At 43.9% G+C, this 21,327-nt stretch overlaps 1 protein-coding gene across 1 annotated transcript in view; it reads right to left on the bottom strand.

The window, feature by feature from the left end:
• Positions 1 to 21,327, bottom strand: part of LOC111953345 (low-density lipoprotein receptor-related protein 1B-like) — a 232,446-nt gene that overhangs the window by 104,210 nt on the left and 106,909 nt on the right. Inside the window, 20 exon segments of the mRNA XM_070435534.1 lie at positions 1,072 to 1,316; positions 1,508 to 1,672; positions 1,892 to 2,096; positions 2,321 to 2,518; positions 3,251 to 3,496; positions 4,207 to 4,407; positions 7,111 to 7,296; positions 7,615 to 7,748; positions 7,750 to 7,777; positions 8,312 to 8,350; positions 8,353 to 8,386; positions 8,388 to 8,392; positions 14,866 to 14,982; positions 15,907 to 16,032; positions 16,440 to 16,574; positions 16,846 to 16,977; positions 18,104 to 18,293; positions 18,486 to 18,705; positions 19,864 to 20,044; positions 20,808 to 21,044. Coding sequence (XP_070291635.1) covers positions 1,072 to 1,316; positions 1,508 to 1,672; positions 1,892 to 2,096; positions 2,321 to 2,518; positions 3,251 to 3,496; positions 4,207 to 4,407; positions 7,111 to 7,296; positions 7,615 to 7,748; positions 7,750 to 7,777; positions 8,312 to 8,350; positions 8,353 to 8,386; positions 8,388 to 8,392; positions 14,866 to 14,982; positions 15,907 to 16,032; positions 16,440 to 16,574; positions 16,846 to 16,977; positions 18,104 to 18,293; positions 18,486 to 18,705; positions 19,864 to 20,044; positions 20,808 to 21,044 — 3,024 coding nt within the window.

The raw sequence follows: 21,327 nt of genomic DNA, 5'->3' as shown, positions 1-21,327 counted from the left end.
TCAGAGAACAAACGTGTAAACCGGAACACAGCAGGAGGGTTGATAAAAGATTCTGATACTCCTGGAAGGAAACATATTAGATTTAGAGTCCTGTAAGTGAACCCTACTGCCAAAAGTCCAGACAGAGAAAATTAAGCCAGATGAACCAATTCATGGGTTGCATGTTTCGTCACGATATTGTTTTGAACATTCATTTTTGGGCTGATGCCTGACTGAGCATTCTACTCAATGCATTGTCAATGAGCGCTGATGAAGAGTTCATCCAAAGTGCATGACAGTGGCTTGGAAATACAATGACATTCAAAAGGAGACACATAATCAGTAGGAAACCTGTTGTTATCATTTTGAAGTAGCCAGATTGACTTTAGATGAAGTATAATGTTAGCTAGCTAGCTAGCTAGCTAAGATTGAGGGGAGGCGAACAGATTTTAGCTAGCTAACATTAGCATTGCTAGCTATTTTTGACAAACTTTGCAAGCTAATGACAACATTGCCATCTTGTCTAAAGTAAATTTGACGACATGAAAAACGCTGGCAAAGTTGTTTCCTACTAAATATTTGACTACTTTAGCAACGTCATGGTATTTCCAGGCACTATAGTGTAATTTAGACTAAACAGTAGTCAGCCCCTGTCCAGAATGACTGGGCTTAACACCACCTAAGGGCAACACTATGGTGCCGCCGATAGAGGGTTGCTTGAGAGCGTTCGTAACAGTGGCATGACGCAACCGAGTGATGGAGGTACAACCTACGAATAGTGACAGTTGTTATGATGTTCTGTTGCCAGCATTAAGACTTACAATGTCATTCCTTTTGACAAGCTAGAGCAGATTTCTAATCTCTCAGACAACTTTGGATACAGAAAGCGAAAAGTATTTTGTGAGACACAGATGTAACACATTTAAATGCAACCGTACAATAAATGATTCGTTATGATCTATCTAAACAAAACTCTTCGAACCTTTCCAGATGGACTGAGGGTCAAGACTGAGAAGGTTGTCTTTAGTTCAAAACACACCACTCTCTTTTCAACCTTGTGATCTTAATGTTTGAGACAGTGCGGTAGCCTACCTTGTGGTTGTCTGCTGGGGTGATATATCTGAAGGTCAAATGGCTGGGCGCTGGTTTTCTGGATGACTGTCACATTGGCCCCTGTCCACTTGTTAGCCCTGGCCAGAGTGTTGGTCCTCCAGTCAGTCCAGTAGACACTACCCCCGTAGAGACAGACAGCGAAGGGATGTGACAGGTACTCATGTCCCTTCAGAATCTCTATCATACCAGTCCCATCGTACAGAGCAGAGAATATGGCATCAGACCTGTTGAGATGAAAATAGATGTTTGTCTATTAGAATCATTTGATTCCACCAGCAGGTTTGGGGTGAATTCCAACTCAATTCAGCCAAATCAGGAAGTCAACTGAAATTCTCATCAAAATTGGAATTTCAGTTGACTTCCTGAATTGATGGGGAATTGACCCCATATAGACAGGTACAGGCATGTAACCCACCTGGCATCGGTCCACACGACCCTCTTCTCCATAAGGTCCAGAGTAAGACCATTAGGCCAGGCTCCTATCTCCATGTCTCTGAAGACAACATGGCGTCCTCCTCCGCTCATAGAAGCAGCCTCGATCCGAGGGAAGGTGGCATCCCAGTCTGTCCAGAAAATAATTCTAAACCACAAAAGAATCAAATAAGAATAATCATCCATGTGAAATGGATTAAGGATTATTCAGAATCAAATCAACCTCACCCTAAGGTCATTCATATCAAACCAAGATTTTGTAAGAAATGCATATCCTTGTTAAAGAGTACACTCACTCACTCACTCACTCACTCACTCACTCACTCACTCACTCACTCACTCACTCACTCACTCAGAGATAACTAACCCCAGCTCAGGATCCAGAGCGATGGCTCGTGGGTGCTCCATCCCTCCGGCGATCAGTGTGGTCCGGAGCTCCCCGTTTAGTTTGGCCACCTCTATCTGATCTAAGTTGCTGTCGATCCAATACAGGTTCCCTGCTATCCAATCAACAGCCAAACCCTCCGGAGTAGCCAATCCATGTTGGACCACCACTTCAATCCCTGTCACACCTGTAAGGAACCAATGACAGTAAAAGATCAACACAATAACACATAAGAAGGCAAGAGGATGTGCTGAAACACAGGTAAAATAGGCTTTGGATTAGGAAGTCTTCAGTGGAGCCAGAAGGAGAACTAAATATAGCGAATACAACACTTTCCCCACCACCTCAATTAAACATCAACAACTCATCTTAACCAAAACACATTTCCAACCAAATTCTATGTGCTCCTACCAGCAGAGTCTAGCAGCTTCCCTCTGTATATCTTATCCTCAACCACATCGGTCCAGTAGAGTCGACTCTGATTGAAGTGGAAGTCTAACGCGATCGTGTTCCTCAAACCAGGAACTAGAAGGCTGTAGTCTCGTCTGTGCAGATCTATCCTCCTGATCTCATGGCGGATGGAGAATATGATGAATGCTTCAAAGGGATCTGAGGAAGGAAACAATAAATAAGTCAAGAAATAAATTTTGGATCATAAATATTGCATACTAATACAGATTCTCACACACATACACAAAGAACTATCATGTTTGTTTGCTAGAATAGCAACTCATGTTTTGTCATAAAATGAGTACAGAAACCTTTGGAGGATTCATCTCCAATCGAAAGTGTAACATTTTAGATGGAAAAAAACTAGCTTATTCAATACAATTACCAGATGTTACATTAAATAACTGGGAGAAATTGATGAAGAGAAAAAAAGGCCTAAAAGCTACTGGCGTATAAATGGGCAATGTTCATTGGGTACTGCTTCCAAAGTGTTTAACTACTATATAAACGGAACGTCCAAAATAACTGCTAATAACAATTCGGAATATAACCAATTTATCACATTGCTTTTTATCTGTTGGATTCAAGGCACACAGGTAGGAGATGGCTGTCCCATAGAATATAATAATATATGTCATTTAGCAGACGCTTTTTATCCAAGGTGACTTACAGTCATGCGTGCATACATTTTACTTATGGTTGCTCCCAGCAGGTCAAATCCACGACCCTTGGCATTGCAAGCGCCATGCTCTACTGACTGAGACACACAGGAACACAGAAATAGAATCGGAATTCTCATTTCCATGGGCTGTCCTTGGGCAGTTCCACAGAGCGCAGGTATGTGTCAGAAAGACTTATCAGCCATGTCACACAGAGCTTAACACCAGCTACCTGTACTCTGGCAGCTGTCCCCATCTAGTTCCAGCCTCCAGCCTGGGTAGCAGGAACACTTGACGGTTGCTTTGTACTGCTCACACACTTGGCTGCACTTGAGGTGCCTGGAACAATAGTCCAGGGTCTGGCACGTCCTGCCGTCTGGGCCAAGACTGAGCCCCGGCGGGCAGGAGCACGCCACGCCCCTCCCAGGAGCCACTGCACACTGGTGGCTACAGCCGCCGTTACCCAAAATGCAATCGTCTGAGATGGTGAAAGAAGCAGACGAAGAAAGGAGATGAGAGGGAGAGCGGAGTGATTCAGAGAACACAGACAGATGTATGGAAGGAAAGTCAGAGAGTAGTGTTGAACGGAGAGCGATGTACTGCACATCCTCGTCGACTAATGGCATAGGGGCTCAAATTTGTCTATGGACAAAGTGTTGTGTGGTAATCCCTGGGCAGGTCATTCATGTGAACATAAGGCATTCATCTGGCCTAAACCCCAATCAACATTGCCTAAGCCTGACCCCACTGCTACGATCATCGAGCCCATGTGGTCCAAACAAAAGGGTTGTCTCTGTCATAAACCATAATAACCCCTTCACGATTAATACGTCTCCTCTGTCTCTTCCCTGCCGTCTTTGGAGTTTTTACAGAGAAAACGAAGGATCTTGGTCAGCAAGAGTTATATGCTCTTCAGTCTCAACAGCTTGTTCTCCCTGAGTTCAGTGGGGAATAAGAGGACAGATGGACGATGCCAAAGTAAGCACTGCTGCTGATTTACAACAGCTCAACACTGTCTGTCAACATACATGTTCTGGTCGGACTAGCGGAGAAAGTATAGAATTAAGTGGGGGGGAAAAATGGAACGATATTTAATAATTCATTGAAGTGGGGACCGAGAGAATTGACTCAAGTGAGAGAAATAGGACCAAGAGAATTGGTTAGAAGTGATTTGAACAAAGGTCATACCACAGAAGTGTCCCTCGTCAGAGTGGTCAGGGCAGTCGTATCTCCCGTTGCAGATGCTCTCAGGAGGCAGGCAGACGGAGGTGTCGTTGGCACAGGGGTACCTGGGGGGCTTACAGGGCGACACCTCACAGCCTTCCTCATCAGACAGATCCTCACAGTCATGGTCCCCGTCACACACCCAGCTCTTACTGATACACTTGCCTGTGTGGGGAGAAATGGAGAGAGATGGTGATGAGGCAAGGGACAAAATTGCCAAAAAGTATGAATTTTGTCCTTGTAAGAGATATTGTGAATGATTACAAAACCCACATTTCAACCGTAAGTACAAAAATAAGAATTGATTGTCCATTTTCTTGGAGAGAACGGAAACTATCAGAAAAAAACTGGTGAGAAAATGGTCATAGTGATACCTAAGCCTAAACTGTCAATACCATCGAATGAAGCAATTCTGCTGAGTCTAGGTAGTTGGTGAAATGCTTCTAAAGTGACTGGAAATAGACGCWTCTAGAAACAATTGCAGGAAACAGAAAGCAATTATTGGAAGCAGCGAGATAAAAAGCACAGTCCCAGAGGAATCCTGAAAAGCGGAGGAATACAAGCCCTATAGGCATCAGAAGAAAGTCGTGTCTGGAGTGAGAGGCAGCCCACCTCAGCTTTAATCTGTGTTATTGATGAGGAACCCTGGAATAAACCTGTGGTTTGCAATGAGGCCTAATGAAAGGCTATCTATCTGTCCCAAATGGCACCCTATTCCCTATATAGTGCACTAGTTGTGACCAGTATCCGTATGGCTCTGGTTAAAAGTAGTGCACTGTATAGGGAATAGGGTGTCACTTGGGAAGTCTCCTATATATTTTCAAAGGCTTTACTTTGTCAGCCTCAGCATAAGGCAGTCAGTCAGCTTAGTCTGGACAGACACAGTGAATACAGATCAGAGCTGAGTCTGCCAATTACTTCAATTCAAACAACAGTATGTTGATCTATTGTCGGAGGTATGTTCTTTCTGTTCGCTTTAATTTGGGAGTGTTTTGGAGTGTTTTACAACATTCTGCGATTCCAAGCTAGCATCCTAATGAAGCTGTTTCAGAATCCATGCTGAGGGGGGATCTATTTTAACAAACCTAACGCAATGGTGAATCTTAGCGCTGGCGGTAATCCGTTATGGCCTAGTTCGTTAAATAGCCTGCTCCATATTTGCTAAATATGTTGAACATTTTTGCATTTCACACTGTACTATTTGCATTGCTTCAATATGGAAACACATTGTTAAACATTTTCTACAGCATTCACTCAGATATAGGGGCTATCCCCACTGAGCAWTGTAGTCTGYACATGGACATGTCAAACGTAAGATAAAAAATTCACTAGGCTACTTAATAAGGCCTGAAAAGACTGTGTATAATTCTTATCAAATTCTAATAAAAATATAAACAACTTGTTTTAAATAGGCTATGTCTAAATACAGTTACAGACACAATGCTCCATGTCGGCATATAATACAGGCAATTTAGACTGTTTTACGCATATCCAAACTTTTCACAGTAGCTGGATAAAGATCCAATATAAAGAGAAAGGGGGGACGGGGATGTCCACTCACTGCTATACTGCTCGCAAATGTAAGGTTTTAAAAACATCATGGAACCATCTTACTTACAGATCACATTTGCACTTCTCCAGAAATTGCATTATATTCAGTCATGTACATTCTCACCATAAACGCATGGACGGTGAATCTTTGAAAATAGTTTTGTTTTAATCAAATTAAACAAAAAAGACAACAATATTTCTAAATTGGATCGGGTCACGTTATCATAAATCGCTTCTCTCGTTCCACGGCACTGTGTGCACACTTAAGCCTAAATGTCTTTATGCATAACATTCACACGTCTATACAAAATACTAGGCTTCTGACAATTGTATCGTCGCTTATATGCGAAGAAGATTCTCCCAACAAAATTGCAGTTGATATGGCATTATAGGAGGTTTGAATAGTTTGGAGGAGCGTGCGTCTTTGGTAATCGGACGCTGTGGGCTCTTTGAAAACGGTGATAGATAGCCTACTGAAAAAGTGAAATGAAGTATACAGGTATGTGAATTGTGAATAATGAAAAAACATGAGGGCAAAAACCTTTGTGGATCTTAAAACTCCTCATGACATTTTATTGAATTTTGCATGGTAAGTGATTTAAGCCTTTTAACACCGTGAGATCATGGAACTAAGCCAGAGGCTTTTCTCACGTGAATTCTCCACTTTAAGACCAATGATGTATAATGCAGTGCACCTTGCAGATGATTCATATCAATTCCACTGAACTATTGGCCCAATAATATTACCTTATATATACACACACCTCATTCAACTTACTTTGCTAAATCTGCAACTCCTAGGCCGATTTGATTTACCACAACCATGTGGAACTGTTTTAGGAGTCACATAAAATACCCCAAGTGTTCCCATTTTACTGTCATGCCTACATCATAAAGCATAGGAGAAGTCTACAAGATGCCCTGCAGGTATCATAAAAGACATGAAAGGCGCTCTGGCTTTTTCTCACCATTGTGTGTGAATGCTAACCCTATAGGCTTATATAAGCTTCCCAATGTGTGCCTGTACACCAAGGACACAAATGAAGACAATTTGATGGTAATAACCAGAGATAAATCAAATAACCGTATCTCTATGGTAATAACTGAGAGGTCGACATTAAAAACATGGCCGCCGAGATTTTACAGGTGAGCTTGGTGTGTAGGTCACAGTAGCTACAGTCCAGATTAAACCTTGATGAAAGCAGTGTAGCTTTCTACAGTTAAACATGGGCATTTAATTATACAGTATGCGCTGCATTAGAGCCACAGAGTGTGCAGCTTTTCGAAAGTGTTTTCACAGTAGCCTCAGTGCTGTACCTGAGGTTTGACAGGTGAACTTTGCGTGCGGGTCGCACATTCTGCTGGTGCCTTCACAGTCTGCCTCGTCACTCCCGTCCTCGCAGTCCTTATCCCCGTCACACCGCCAGCGCTCGGGGATACAGGTGCCACCATCGTCCCGGCAATGGAACTCATCTGCGCTGCAGTCCTCAGCTGATACCGAGGCTATAGGAGAGACAGAGGTCACAGAGATAAACATACATTTACAAATACAGAGTTCAGGTAGGGCTCCGCACTTCAGCAAATAAAGTACTTCATTCTTGGGTAAGGTCTATTTTTACAAAGACAGCTATTGTACATCTCAAACCCATATTCCTAACCTCATCCCCTGAAGTGTGATGAATAGCATCCCCATTTCAAACACTATATTGAGCATATTCCCCAAGTCCATTACACCTTCACAGATCTAAGACTTCAATCCAAAAGGTGTGTGTCCCATGAGGCAGATAGAAGAGTGAGAAGTTAGTGTGTTTTTCCTCTCACCTGTCCCAGAGCATGTGGTGTCCTCATCACTGTTGTCCCCACAGTCATCGTCCCCGTCACAGGCCCAGTGGTCAGGGATACACTTCCCACTGGCACACTGGAATTGGGCACTGGAACAGGCATGGCACAACCCACCTCGCACTACCATCCCCACAGTCATCATCTGGGTGAGGTGGAAAGGGAGAGAGGGAAAGGATGGGAAGATGGGAAAGGATGGAAGACAGGGGAAAGAAAGGGAGAGGGGGAAATTATGGGAGAAGGGAAAAGGAGGGGGAGAAGGGAAACAGATAGAAGAGAGAGGGAAATGATGGGAGAGGGGGAAATGATGGAAGAGAGGGGGAATGATGGAGAGGGAAATGGATGGAGGGGGAATGATGGAAGAGAGGGGGAAATGATGGAAGACGGGGAAAGATGGAAGAGAGGGGGAACAGACGGAGAGAGATTAAGAAACAGTGTAAGAGACACAGCGTGGTTCAGAGAAAGTGAAATGTGTTCATCCAGCAAGCTTCCTGAGAGTGGCAGTTCCATCCAATGGCATTTTCCCAGTAGGGAAAACTCGGTTGAAATGATGATGTTACAGCAGATACAAATACTTCTGGTTGTGTAATGAGGCCATTTCAAATCAGGCGGTTTTTCACACTGAGAATAGAAAATTTAACTGTAAAAAGAGAGTGTTCACGAGAAAAATGCCACTCACCTGAGTCACAGTGCCATTTCACGCTGATGCACCTTCCTTGGAACAGCTGAACTGTGTGAGGGGCTCACATGTGGGGGAAATCTGTCAGAAAGAAAGAAGAAAAAAAGGTGTTATTGCTGTAATACAAGAGGTTTGGACTTCAATTTGGGATTTTTTCTAACAAAGCACTTTTGATAAGGATGATCAATTTTCAACTGTCCAGAATCACAAGAGGCCAGTAATTTACATGAACTGAAAACCTCCGAAACAGTGTGGGTAAACATATTTTATTACGTCATCCAAGATGGCGTAGCAGTCGGACGTGTCTTTGTCTTGTCTTGTCCCGTGTAAATTAGTCCGTATTTTTCGTATACATTTCGTATATATTTAATTTCACTTTCCATCTAGGAACTGAATATACATTCCTACATTCCGCCTCACCCAATGTGGTACGGACCTGCTATTTTTTATACTTTAGAACCGTAACCCCAATCAGAAGCTAGCCAGATAACTAGCTACTAGCTAGTAGTCAGTTAGCCCTGCTGCGGTCTTCACTCAACTCGGACACAGCCAGCTTCAATACCGGGCCAATACTGCCAGTCTGCAAGCGCGATATCAACCCAGAGCATATAGGACTTGCTTTTTCTCTACCACATCAACCGGATTCCTGACGCAAGCTCTGGACATTACACCGTATCATCACAGCTAGCTAGCTGCAACCGAGTGGCTACTACTGTAACACCTCTGTCCGGAGGCAGGCCCCAGTTAGCCTTGAGCTAGCCTCGGCTAGGCCCATCTGGCTAGCCGAAGAGGTCTACCAGCGAATTCTGGGCACAATACCTCTTTTGCCAATTGGACTGGACCTTTTTTTTATTTATTTTTATTTTTGCACACAGAGCCCTGCCAATCCATCACAACTGGTCTAAATCAGCTACAAGCTATTTAGCCATTTTTTTGCCGCTGCTAGTAGCTTTTACCTTTGCACAGACACCAGCCCTGTTATTAGCCTGGATATTACTCACCATTTACCAGCATCGGACTGTCTCTCGACAACAAGCGGATTCCTGCCGTAATCCCTGAGCCACTACTTCTGATCCTCACAGCTAGCTTGCAGCTAGCGCAGCTAGCGCCACTGCCACGAAGCTAGCACCAGTTAGCAAACACAATTCTACAATTCACAACTCTCTTTCGCCATCCGGCTTGGATTCTCTGTCGACACGACCACGTCTGAGCAGACCCTCCCGTTTGAGCAGACCACCCCCCGGGCTACTAACTTTAAACGCCGCGTGCTAGCTTAGTGGAGGCCTTCCTGTCCATCTACGGCTGCCCCCTGGACACTATGATCACTTGGCTACATAGCTGATGCATGCTTGACTGTCCATTAATTCACGGTACTCCATTCTGTTATTTTGTTTTATCTGTCGGCTCTGCGCTTTAACTCAGGATCTGTGTGTAGTTAATCCGACCTCTCTGCCTAGTCGTCGCCATTTTTACCTGTTGTTGCGTGTTAGACTAGCACCCTGTTATTGCTGCTGTTATCTTCCTGTTGTTTAGCTAGCTCTCCCAATCAAGACCTGCAATCACTTTATGCTTATTGTATGTCTCTCTCATATATCAATATGCCTTGCATACTGTTGTTCAGGCTAGTTATCATTATCATTGTTTTGGTTTGCAATGGACCCTGTAGTTCCACTCTCCGTACCTCTGATATCCTTGTCCCACCCCCACACATGCGGTGACCTCACCATTGAGACCAGCATGTCCAGAGTACAACCTCTCTTATCATCACCCAGTGCCTGGGCTTGCCTCCGCTGTAGCGCGCCACCATACCTGTCTGCACATTAGGCCCAGAATCTATTCTACCACGCCCATAAATCTGCTCCTTTTTTTCTTTGTCCCAACGTCTAGGCGACCAGTTAATAGCCTTTAGCCGCACCCTCATCCTACTACTCTGTTCCTGGGTGATGTGGAGTAAACCAGGCCCTGCATGTCCCCAGTCACCCTCATTTGTTGACTTCTGTGATCGAAAAAGCCTTGGCTCATGCATGTCAACATCAGAAGCCTCCTCCCTAAGTTTGCCTTACTCACCGCTTTAGCACACTCTGCCACCTGATGTCCTTGCCGTGTCCGAATCCTGGCTTAGGAAGGCCACCAAAAATTCTGAGATTTCTACCACTATAAACACTTTCCGTCAAGATAGAACTGCCCAAAGGGGGAGGAGTTGCAATCTACTGCAGAGATAGCCTGCAAAGTTTCATACTTCCAGTCAATGCCACAAACAGTTCGAACTTCTAATTTTAAAATTATCTCTCCAGAAATAAGTCTCTCACTGTTGCCGCCTGCTACCGACCCCCTCAGCTCCAGCTGTGCCCTGGACACCATCTGTGAATTGACGCTCCCCATCTAGCTTCAGAGTGGTTCTGTTAGGTGCCTAAACTGGGATTGCTTAACACCCCGGCAGTCCTACAATCCAAGCTTGATGCCCAATCTCACACAAATCATCAAGGAACCACCAGGTAACCCTAAATCCGTAACAATGGGCACCCTAATAGACATTATCCTGACAACCTGCCCTCCAAATACACTCTGCTGGCTTCAATCAAGATCTCAGCGATCATGCCTCACTTGCCTGTATCCGCCACGGGTCCGCGGTCAAACGACACCCCTCATCACTGTTAACGCTCCTAAAACACTTCTGCGAGCAGGCCTTTCTAATCGACCTGGCCGGGTACCCTGGAAGGATATTGACCTCATCCCGTCAGTTGAGAGTGCTGGTCATTCTTTAAATTGTACTTTCCTCCCCATATAAGACAAGCATGCTCCGTTAAAAATGCAGAACCAGAACAGAATATAGCCCTTGGTTCACTCCAGACCTGACTGCCTCGACCAGCACAAAACATCCTGTGGCGAACTGCAATAGCATCGAAGAGCCCCGCGATATGCAACTGTTCAGGGAAGTCAGGCACCAATACACGCAGTCAGTCAGAAAGCAAAGGCCAGCTTTTTCAAGCAGAAATGCATCTGTAGCTCTAACTCCAAAAAGTTCTGGATACTGTAAAGTCCATGGGAACAAGAGCACCTCCTCCAGCTGCCACATGCACTGAGGCTAGGTAACAGGTCACCACCGATAAATCCGTGATAATCGAAGACTTCAACAAGCATTTCTCAATGGCTGGCCATGCCTTCCTCCTGGGACTCCAACCTTGGCCAACAGCCCCGCCCCCCGCTGCTACTCGCCCAAGCCTCCCCAGCTTCTCCTTTACCCATCCAGATAGCAGATGTTCTGAAAGAGCTGAAAACTGGACCCATACAAATCAGCTGGGCTTGACAATCGGACCCCTATTTCTGAAACTGTCGCGCGCCATTGTCGCACCCCTATCACCAGCCTGTTCAACCTCTCCTTCGTATCATCTGAGATCCCAAGGATTGGAAAGCTGCCCGGGTCATCCCTCTTCAAAGGGGGAGAACACTGTGACCCAAACTGTTACAGGACTTATATCCATTCTGCCCTGCCTATCTAAAGGTCTTCGAAAGCCAAGTCAACAAACAGATTCACTGACCATCTCGAACCACCGTACCTTCTCCGCTGTGCAATCCGGTTTCCGAGCCGGTCATGGGTGCACCTCAGCACGCTCAAGGTACTAAACGATATCATAACGCCACGATAAAAGACATTACTGGTGCAGCCGTCTTCATCGACCTGGCCAGACTTTGACTCTGTCAATACCCATATTCTTATCGGCAGACTCAGTAGCCTCGTTTTTCTAATGATTGCCTTGCCTGGTTTCACAACTACTTGCAGCCAAGTTCAGTGTGTCAAATCGGAGGGCATGTTGTCCGGTCTCTGGCAGTCTCCTATGGGGGACCACAGGGTTCAATTCTGCGGGCCCGACTCTTTTCTCTGTATACATCAATGATGTTGCTCTTGCTGCGGGCGATTCCCTGATCCCCCTCTACGCAGACGACACCACTTCTATATACTTCCGGCCCTTCCTTGGACACTGTGCTACTTAACCTCCAAACGAGCTTCAATGCCATACAACACTCCTTCCGTGGCTCCAACTGCTCTTAAACGCTAGTAAAACAAATGCATGCTTTTTCAACCGTTTCGCTGCCTGCACCCGCACGCGCCGATAGCATCACCACCTGGACGGTTCCGACCGTAGAATATTGTGGACATCTATAAGTACCTAGGTGTCTGGCTAGACTGCAACTCTCCTTCCAGACTCATATCAACATCTCCAATCCAAAATCAAATCAAGAATCGGCTTTCTATTCCGCAACAAAGCCTCCTTCACTCACGCCGCCAAACTTACCCTAGTAAACTGACTATCCTACCGATCCTCGACTTCGCGATGTCAATCTACAAAATAGCTTCCAATACTTACTCAGCAAACTGGATGCAGTTTGATCACAGTGCCATTCGTTTGTTAAAGCACCTTATACGCCCACCACTGCGACTGTATGCCCTAGTCGGCTGGCCCTCGCTACATGTTCGTCGTCAGGACCCACTGGCTCCAGGTATCTACAAGCTATATGCTAGGTTAAGTGCCGCCTTATCTCAGTTCACTGGTGACATGGCTACACGCACCCGCAACCACGCGCCTCCAGCAGGTGTATCTCACTGATCATCCTAAAAGCCAAAACCTCATTTGGACGCCTTCCTTCCAGTTCTCTGCTGCCTGCGACTGGAACGAATTGCAAAAATCTCTGAAGTTGGAGACTTTTATCTCCTCAACAACTTTAAAAATCTGCTATCCGAGCAGCTAACTGATCGCTGCAGCTGTACATAGTCCATCTGTACACTACCACCAATTTACCTACCACCCCCATACTGCTTTTATTTATTTACGTTTCTGCTCTTTTGACACCAGTATCTCTTTTGCACATGATCATATGATGATTTATCACTCCAGTGTTAATCTGCTAAATTGTAATTATTCGATAATTGCCTACCTCATGCTTTTGCACCATTGTATATAGATTCTCTTTTTTTTCTACCATGTTATTGACTTGTTATGTTACGCATGTGTAACTCTGTGTTGTCTGTTCACACTGCTATGCTTTATCTTGGCCAGGTCGCAGTTGCAAATGAGAACTTGTTCTCAACTAGCCTACCTGGTTAAATAAAGGTGAAATAAAATTTTTAAAAAATTATTACACATTGGATGCAGGAGACATTGGCACAGTTATGTGAGTTGGCATTGCCTTTGAATTCTGAAGTTACAAAAATGAGAGTGAGCGACGTGTTTTTCAGCGCAGGCTTGAATTAGATTTAAGGAAGCCAAGCAGAAACTGTAATTACTGTGAACACTATCTGTCTCTGCTTGTACTTGTGAATTGAAGCAGTTTATAAGTAGCACCAGAGGTAACAGAAAAGTATCATTCACAGCTCAGGTTCAAATTGTTCTTGCTGATTGTTTTTGCAGACTGTTCTACTGCCTGTTACTTTTCCCTATTATCTCAAACATGTGAAGAAGGTGATATCAGATAATTACTTGACTTTGGCTTTAACAACTGTGGTGATGGTGATATATAGTACTGTTAGATGTATCCTCGCCAGAAGAGGGTGTATTTACACTGTGGGATACTTGACCGGAAAAGGTCATTTGAGGTTCATGCGCTTGTGTAGTGGCTGTCTTTGAACCTGTTTGAACTTGCATTTGTGTCTTCATTGACATTTTCAACCCCTCCCTGACTCAGTCTGTAATACCTACATGTTTCAAGCAGACCACCATAGCCCCTGTGCCCAAGAACGCCATGACAACCTGCCTAAATGACTACCGCCCAGTAGCACTCACATCTGTAGCCATGAAACGCTTTGAAAGGCTGGTCGTGGCCTTCATCAACACCATCATCCCAGAGAAAAAATGTGCAGTTTTACAGCTAGTTTCCTGCACATCTACACATTTTGCCATAGGATAGAGAAAATTGTTTCCGTTTTGAATAGGATATCTGAGTGAGAGTGACTAACAAAATCCATGAGGGGCCCTCCGGTCGGCAATTTGACGCTAGACCAATTTACCAATATAAAAATGTCAACTGACATGGCTAATTGTGTGACGGTCAGTGACTGACATAACAAGAGGAAAACTGCTGATGCAGAAATTGCATCTTGTGTACTAACTCTCAACAGTAAGGGGGGTGGGGGGGGGGGGGGGGGATTGAGCCAGTTGCCAATCGCAGATCTACATCTTTGAAAGCCCATGCATGCTATTGTTTCAGAGGAGGAAGATTATGACAGGGAGAGTCCCAGCAATTTCACATTTTAAATATTAAAAGCCTTTGTCTCCATCTCCGTGTCGAGTTGTCTGCTCCAGAGTATGTCAGACCACGCCCGGAGGGTAGCCTACATGCTAAATTGAATTAACATGATGGGTAGGTAAAAGACCAGGCTTACAGTGGAATGATATAATGCAACGACAGAAAAAGTCTCAAAAACAGTGTGAATGATTTCTGAAATGTTTAGGCTAATGTTGATATCATCAGAAAATGCCCGTGCTAACATATCACTAAGAATTCCTTGTCCAATGGACTGCTTCACCAGCCAATTGGAAACTTGTCCAGAAGCTCACCACAAGAGGCGGTCTCATCAGAGTGGTCCCCACAGTCGTCATCCCTYTCACAGCGCCAGGACTCCGGGATGCATCTCCCGTTCTCACAGGAGAACTGGTCCGCTCGGCATGATCCCGCTGAAAACATTAATAGTAATAATAAAAAGGCATTTTATTGCACTGAACTTCGTTCGAAAAGTTACGTTTTTCTATGATGCAACATTTACATGAGTGCTTTTCATTACCAGTATGGTCTCAATAAGTACTTAAATAAAGTGCAGCGACTAGGCCTAGGCTATTTCAGTGAGTGAATATACATCATGATAGTAGGTGACATTTTGAAGTAATGCCTAATATTTTGCATTTACTGTTCATGCTATGTGTTTTGGAACGTTTGATTCCACATAGACAGCCAACAGACCATGTGTGTTGGATATGTTTTCTTTAGCGCTAAAGCATCTGTATTTGGTTTCCCCGAGACTGGCCCTCCTAGAGAACTGGCTCGCTGTCTATTCCCAGTAATCCATCTATTCACAGAGATCAAAAAGTGAACGTAAAAAACGTGAAACCAGAATATCGTTCATATGTAATCGCCATTTTCTTTCTTATGGAATCATCCTATCCGTGTCCAGGATCCGGCATTGTGTCAACATCTGGCAACTGAAACTCATTTATAAGGACGAAGTGAAACAAAAACATTTCTCATCTACATCCCCTAACAAATCCCCCTTATGTCCCCCAGAGGAGTTGTGCATATCCTGGTCAAGTCTTCTGGATGGAGAAGATGATGAATTATCCCAGTATATAGATACATTCATGATGTGCAGTAGCACAGAGGCCATTGGGAATCTATGACATACGCGTCCCCCCACCAACACGGGAAATCATGCAGTTGTCTTCTCCTCTCTGTGTATTCTCCAATGGCCTCTGGTCTGACAGAACCTCTCCCAAATGACTTGTTGGAGAAACTTGGAGATCACCCAAGTTTGTTCTACAACATGGAATCTGGCAGCCGCAACTATGAGTTCGATGGGCCTCTAAGTAGAGCAGACAGCAGCATACCAGAGCAGGTGAAGTTGGACTCGTCCTCGTTGTTCCCACAGTCGTTGGTCCCGTCACAGAGCCACCTCTTGGGGATGCAGCGGTTGTTCAGACACTTGAACTGATCCGCAGGGCAACTACGATTATCTGTAATGGGCAAAATTGCTTTGATATTTAGTCTTTGATGTAAACTGTCATGCATTCATATTAATGTTCATTATTTGTTACTTTTATTTCTTATTTTTCTTTAGGTATTTTTATTGAAACTACATTGTTGGTTAAGGGCTTGTAAGTAAGCATTTCACTGTAAGGGCTACACCTGTTGTATTCAGCGCATGTGACAAAAAAAAATGTATCTGATTTGATCATAGACATTGGATAGATAGCTAGAAAGCATGACACAAAAAGAAAGCCTAGCAATTTCAGTCCTGCATAGATGATGTATGTTGTTCATTTCAACTTAATTAATTTWAAAAAATGTCTCTGGGACATGTCCTATTCTCCATAAATGCAAAATGAGATATGTTTTCTAACATGCAGAATAAGACCCCTACAGCAGATGTACGGTTCCTCGTCACTTCCGTCCAAACAGTCATGGTCCCCATCACATTTCCAGGAGGCCTGGACACAACGCTGGTTCCTACACTGGAACTCTTCATTCCCACATCTCTGTGGCTCCCCATGGTCCCCTGAATCTCCCAATGTGGCTGCAAGCACARACACACACATCCACTTGCTGGCCCATCTTCACACTCTGCAGAACATATTCCTCAAAAGAGCCACAACTGAGGAAACATGTATTTTATGTTATATGCTGGCATTCAAAATCAATACTGGGATGTTGAGTTCTACATGACCTTATCTTATCTGCTGTCATTATTCCTATTGATTGCCTTGGTCATTGATGTGGAGCGTCAGGCTGAACAGGCCTTGTATGTTTGAGATAAGAGTGTATTTGACAGGGCTTACAGGAGCAGGTGAGGTTATTCTTGTCCAGGTACTGGTTATCAGCGCAGGCACACACTCTGCTACCGGGAATGGCCAGACACAGGCTACCGCAGCCACCATTATTAACCCCACACGCATTGTCACCTAAAGATCAATTAGATAAACCAAAGTAGGCTAAATCTGATCATTTTTTTGGGGCAGCTGTAGCCTTTATAATGCAACCTATTAGGAAGACAATAACATAACTCAAAACTGTAATACTAACAGATATATGATCCTAGTTGCAATGACGCTATTGTACCAAATAATCTATTCAAAGACTTTCATAGATTAAAATGGCTATATGTCTATATTCCAGGCAGAGCGACTGTTTACATGACTCAGCCAAAGGCAGAATCATCCATACCCCGCTGCTACAAAAAGTCTGAGCGACAACATCAGATGACAACGGAACAATGTGTCTGACGGATCCTTTGACATCCCCCTTGAAGTCGATGAAACTGTATTTGGAGAGGGGGATATGAAGGGTGGTAAAAAGAAGGGATGAAGGCTGAGGTAAAAGGAGGCATATGAAGACGTTGCAAAGGCTGAGGTGGGTGGCACCCAGCTGAGTTCAGCGTTCCCATTGGGGGTAGTGAGAGACAGTACAGACAGGTGCTTCAATGTGCCAACCAATGACTGTTATCATGACAAGCCCAGTGCAGCTGAGTCTGACAACTTGGCCTGGGGTTACTATAAGTAGCTCTTAAAGGATTAAAGTCGGTGTACATTTGAGGACTGCCTCAGCTTCWATTCTCATTGAATCAATCATTGGTCTCTCTCTTTGTTCATGACTCGTCCTCCGTGGCTATGGGAGGTTTGGTTGATAGAGAGGGGTAGCACCAGATAGACTAAAATATGCCTGACCCCCTACTGTTGGGAGCCTGAGTTGTGGCATATAAAATATGCTAAAAGGGAAAAATTGAAAGAGAATCTTCTGATTTATTAACTGTCATGCATTTCAAACTCCCTGGCTGGAGCAAAGCCCAAGTTTAGTGCTTCAGCCATTTTCAGTGGTGTAATTTCTTCWAAGGTCATCTCAGTTCACCATCTCATCAGGTTTGATATACTGAAAAAACTTGTTTCAGAGGGTTGAGAGACACAGGGATGCTGTACAGTACATCATGATTACATCCCCTAGTTTCTTATATGTTTATATTACAAAAAGTGAGCCAGTCTTGTATTTAAATCGTTTTGCTGCTTGACAATGATAMTGTGATCGTGTATTTACCTTGCTGCCTTTGAGCATCGTACACAGATAGCCCAAAAATAGGGGGTTTCTCGCTTCTCATCAGAGCAACCTGCCCTGACTGCAAGTCCAGTTGGAAAATAGAGGCGTTCATGTAATCTGTCCAGAAAACGGAATTCTGGTGCAGGGAAATTCCAAAAGGATGGTTTAATTCTTTGCCGTTAWACACCACCTTTGGATAAAAGAAACAAAGAACACGTTAGACAATAATTCACAGTTAAAAGCGACTTTTTTTTTGATGAAGTCATGTATTTGCAACCATACAAATATTGAAAATAAATGTACATATTCAAAATGTTACTATGCATATTTGTTGATTGTAAAGTCTTAATCAGTAGAAAAGAACACTCACTCATTTACTAACCGTTCTGTGGGTACCATCGAGGGAGATTTTCTCTATGTGGTCATAATAAGCGTCGCACCAGTACATGTTACTGGAGCCATGGTCTAYAGTGAGTCCGTTAGGCCACAGGATGRCWGAAGTGACAAAGTCCTGCCGGTGGGATCCATCCATCCAGGCTTTCTCTATCTTGCCAACACTATCGTTCACCTCATCCTCCTCCCAGTCTGTCCAGTACATCCAGCTGAAAAACAGAAAAAAWTCATTATCAATATGATGGTTTAGCATAGAGAGATAGATAATTTTGCCCAAATAATACTGAGTATACAAAACATTAAGAACACCTGCTCTTTCCATGACATGACATGGACATGACATGGACAGACTGATGGACATGACATGGACAGACTGAATAGGTGAATCCAGGAGAAAGCTATGATCCCTTATTTATGTCACTTGTTAAATCTGCTTCAATAAGTGTAGACGGAGGGAAGGAAACAGGTTAAATACGGATTTTAAAGCCTTGAGACAATTGAAACATGGATTGTGTATGTGTGCCATTTATTGGGTGAATGGGKAAGACAAAGGATTTAAGTGCCTTTGAACGGGGTATGGTAGTAGGTGTCAGGCGTACCGGCTTGTGTCAAGAACTGCAATGCTGCTGGATTTGTCATGCTCAATAGTTTCCCGTGTGTATCAAGAATACACCCAAAGGACATCCAGCTAACTTGACACAACTGTGGGAAGCATTGGAGTCAACATGGGCCAGCATCCCTGTGGAACACTTACAACACCTTGTAGAGTCCATGCCCCGACYAATCGAGGCTGTTCTGAGGTCAGAAGGTGTTCCTAATGTTTGGTATACTCAGGGTATATATCTTTTTTAAGACATGACACCAAATGTGTGAATATCAAACCACTCTAAAGTCCCCGAAAAGCAGCAGACGCCAGTCTGCTCTGAAACTGTTAAGCCTCTCATACCAGAGAGCAACACACTACTTACAATTTTTGCCAGAGAAGCAATTCACAGCATTTCAGTCCCCATCTCACCTTTAAGCTCATTCGTATAATTAACTGACCGAGAATTGTGTCCAAACTCAGCTCCTTTCCTCAGATGGAGATTTAGGCCGCGATTCAATCCAATCGCACTTTGTCAACGTTTCAGCATTTGCCGAGACCGCATTCAGATAAACGGTGCATATGTCGTCTCAAGTGAAAATGACCTTTAAATGTCAAGCGTGCTATAACACAGATCTATCACGGATTGAATCGAGAGTCGATTTACTCAAAYCAGTACCAAAAATGTMMGTCCTAGCATCTTACGMACAAACCGATATCTATTGAAACGTCACTACATAAGGTGACCTTATCAGGGTGTCAACTGCAAAAAAGGCACACTCACCTGTGCAGAGGGTCCACCACGATCGTTCTGGGGTGAGACAGGTCTCCTTCTAACAGAGTTCTCCTTGTTTGTGCAGCCTTCTCCAATCTGGCAACGTTGATTGTTTTCCTGTAGCCGTCATTTGTCCAGTACAAGTTGTTCCCTATCCAGTCCACTGAGATCCCCTCCACGTTATCAAGGTCTAGGACAGGATGTGAGTAAAAAAAAAAGAAAGTCATGCATAGAGTATGCTGTTGTTATCCTCTACTTGATCATCCCCGCAGGAGCGTCATCTATCACTGTCTCCAGATCCTCGTTAATGGAATCGAAACCCCAAAAGCATTGTTCTAGAATCTACTGTAGCAGATATATTAATCACACACAACACAATAGCCGTGCAAAATAATGCTGCTTACACAGAAAGCTTTTGGGTATTAGAGATTGACCTAATTCGGGGACACAACTTTAAGACCTTTTAAAGTATGAATAACCTATGATTAATTTGTGTACAGAGGTGTACAGGTACGTGCTACAGTCGGGATGTAAAGAAGACYTAGGACTTCTATACTCACATAATCCCAGAACTAAAATCTTGCGTAATTGCGTCAGATGCTCGATTATGTGCTGGGGAAGTTGTATGAGAAAATATGCTAATGAGACTAGATAAGTTTACATCCCTTCTAAATGGAAACTCTCAACCAAAGCATGGGCCAAATTATAWATWTTTWTTTATTTATTTAACTAGGCAAGTCAGATAAGACCAAATTCTTATTTACAATGACGGCCTATCCCGGCCAAACACGGATGATGCTGGGCCAATTGTGCACCGCCATATGGGACTCCCAATCACAGACCGGATGTGATACAGCCTGGATTCGAACCAGGGACTGCAGTGACTGGAATATCTCATCTAAAGGTTACTTGAAGTTGTTACCTAACAAACAGAACGATCTGAATGCACTGACCATCTTTAAGGATCGTTTTTCGATTGGTCCCATCCAGTCTTTGTCGGCCAATCAGAAAGCTGGTTGTGTCGGCAAAGTATATGTGGCTGGTCTCTGCATGGAAGCCGATCGCCCGAGGGTTTACAAGATTGTCAATCTGTACCATGTGCTCAGCCTCCGACTTGCTATTCAGGTCCAGGCCTCGGATGACACCGGGTCTCCCTCGTCCGTAGAACAGGAATACCTCATTCATAGGCTCTGCAGAGGGAGGTTATAATGCATTATGAAGAGGGTGCTTATAGGAAGCGTGATGGATATTACATAAACAAACCACCAGCTACTAATCTTCTTTACCCTGAACACTGCCAGTGTGTAATTAATTTGCATGATTATCTTTTCTTCCAACCAACACAGGAAATTAAAAATGGTATCCTAAGACAAGAATAATAAGCGAATTACAATGACCTAAATTAAAGCTAGAATTCGTTCTGCCGATTAGACCTTATCAAATCAATCAATCCCTAACTCCAAAACGAGTCTG

The sequence above is a fragment of the Salvelinus sp. IW2-2015 genome, linkage group LG27 (genome assembly GCF_002910315.2).
Source record: "Salvelinus sp. IW2-2015 linkage group LG27, ASM291031v2, whole genome shotgun sequence".
In the NCBI taxonomy this organism is placed as follows: domain Eukaryota; kingdom Metazoa; phylum Chordata; class Actinopteri; order Salmoniformes; family Salmonidae; genus Salvelinus; species Salvelinus sp. IW2-2015.
The sequence above is the reverse complement of the archived record's forward strand: the minus strand, read 5'-3'. Positions and strand labels throughout refer to the sequence as shown.